At 52.3% G+C, this 2,400-nt stretch overlaps 1 protein-coding gene across 1 annotated transcript; it reads right to left on the minus strand.

Annotated features, from left to right (window-relative positions):
* Window positions 1–471: 471 nt before the first annotated feature.
* On the minus strand, window positions 472–2,214 carry EMH_0090970 (uncharacterized protein; the record flags this gene model as incomplete). Its single annotated transcript, XM_038023013.1, has 5 exons — window positions 472–1,263; window positions 1,431–1,482; window positions 1,588–1,652; window positions 1,793–1,856; window positions 2,051–2,214. 5 exons carry the CDS (start codon window positions 2,212–2,214, stop codon window positions 472–474), a joined length of 1,137 nt encoding a protein of 378 aa, XP_037878867.1.
* Between the last annotated feature and the right edge of the window lie 186 nt (window positions 2,215–2,400).

Below are 2,400 nucleotides of genomic sequence, written 5' to 3' on the forward strand. Positions count from 1 at the left end.
TCAGTACACAGTGAAAAACTACAGAAGAGATGGGGGTGCGGAGCACCTGACGCAAGGAGGCGGACGAAAGAAAACGACAAAGTCCTGCAGAGCTCCAAAGAGAAACAACAAGTCAGAAGAAGAGACCCAAGGAAGGTTGTCTGCTACCCCTTTTGTATGCCTGTGTCTAAGCGGACGGCATTGTTGCAAACAGCAGGAAAGAACGAGCAAAAGCAAGACCAGCTGAGCCCGACGCATATCGAGAAACAAAAAAACAGCTGGGAGAGGCAAGCGACCAGATAGGACAGAAAGATACGCATAGAGAAGGCAGAGACAGCGAAAAATGCAGGCACGGATTGAGCAGAAAGGCAGCAGCAGATTAGGGCGACAATCGCGAATATAGCCAAGGTGCGCCATATATAAAGATTGCTTAAGTTAAGTTTGCGTCTTTCCGCTACAAACCAAAAAGGAACCCTATAAACCCCCGAAAGGCTAATCGTGGTGCGGCATCCTGCTACTGCTGCCAGGATTTGCTGCTGCATGGACGAAAGACTGTAGGGCATTTCTGGGGTCTCCCCTGCTTTCGCTCGCTGCCGCTCCAGTGTCCTTGTGAGCCTCGTTGTGACGGGATCCGTTGCTCCGGTGCCGCGCCTCCCGGGATCGATCCCGATCCCTAGAGCGATCCCGCGACCGGGATCGATCCCGATCCCTGGAGCGTCGGACGTCCCGGGATCGATCCCGGGATCGATCCCGGGATCGATCTCCAGATCTGTAACTTGAGCTATATCTGGACCTGTCCCTGTCTCTGTCCCTGTCTCCACTCCTATATCTGTCCCTGTCTCTGTCTCTGTCTCTGTAATCCCTGTCTCTGTAGTATCTGTCTCTGTCTCTGTAGTCCCTATCTCTCCTGTCTCTGTCTCTCCTGTCTCTGTCCCTGTCTCTACCTCGGTCGTGTGAGGCTCCCCCCCCTCCGTAGGAGGTGTCTCTGGGCTGGCGGTATCTATGGACACCTCTTTCATCTGCATCTCTCTCTCTGTCTTTTTCGAGTTCTTTGTCTCGTTGTCCCGCTTCCCTGCGTCTGCTGAGTTTGTCTGCTGCCGCAACTTCCGTCTGCTTCTCCTTGTACCTCTTGAGGATCGCCTCCCGCTCAGCTTCTGTCTCCTTCAAAGCTGCCAACGTCGAACGAATTTTCTCGCACCCGCGGTGCTGCTTCCCAGAGACATGCGACTCGAAGCGGCACATCGCGTCCCCCGTTGATTGCATCGCCCCGCAGGTCGCGCATACCTGCACGTACACCACAAAACCTAAAACCCACTGAACAATAAATACACCCTACTAGGCGTCTCATGCTCGCTTCCAGCCAAAGACCGATAAACCCCAAGCTCCCAAACCTAAATACGAAACCCGAATCATCCAAACCCTCGACTTGGGATCCCCGTGCACTGGCATACCCGCAGCTGGGACTCCCGTATAGTTGCGATATCCGCATTTGGGTTCTTCAGCCTGCAGCAAAACGAACCCATAAACACAAACCCTAATTCGCGTGAAATCCAGAGCGAGCCAGCTGGCCATATCGGGGGTTTAGGGTTTAGACTTTAGCACACTAACCTGGAGACCTCCCGCTGAAGAAACGCTACTTTCTCGTTCAGCTTCTCTGCAGCATCGATGTCTCCCTGAACGCAACAGCACTAAATCCTGAACGCTGAACTCCAAACCCTGAGCCCAGGAACCGGAGCGAACCGCCGCTGCACCATCCCTAACAATCATCTCCAAACCCTAAATCCTTAACCTTAAATCCAAACAAGTGGCCCACCTTTGATCCGGCTTCATCTTGCTGCTTTAAAAGTTCAGATATCTCGGCGTTCATCGCATTCACCCTACCACATCCAACCCAAATCGTTAGCCCTAAGCGATAAACCCTAGGAGCCCCATGAGTGCAAAATCCCTTTAGACAAATGGGATCAAACGTAAGCATGGGACTTGGGCTTAGAGTCTAACATTTGCGCTTAAAGGTACGCTGCATTGGCTGGGTCTAAAAAGACCACGACTTAAGTTAAGGTTAAAGCCTTACCTCTCTTCGTTTTCCTTGCTCAGTTCGACTGGCTGGTTGTTTGCATCGATACGCTGCTGTACTCTTTTAATTCTATTTTCCATTTGATCTACCAAGCGCTGCAAGTAGCCTGCGTGCAAATCATAAGCAGTAAACCCTACACCCTGAGTGTCCCGGACAGCCATTCTTGAACCCGCGAACCCCCCATGAACAAACAATAGATCCCCAACCCTCCCGAGTCCAACGCCAAGCCCTGCAGCCTAAGTACTCGACCCTACGTGCAAACTCCGTTTCGAACAGGGCTTGATAGAACTCCTTTTCAGGATCTGCCTCGAAGGCAACTTTCAGGTCGGCCCTGTGCTCCCTGTCGC

The sequence above is a fragment of the Eimeria mitis genome, genomic scaffold (genome assembly GCF_000499745.2).
Source record: "Eimeria mitis Houghton genomic scaffold, Emh_scaff7291, whole genome shotgun sequence".
Classification (NCBI taxonomy): Eukaryota; Apicomplexa; class Conoidasida; order Eucoccidiorida; family Eimeriidae; genus Eimeria; species Eimeria mitis.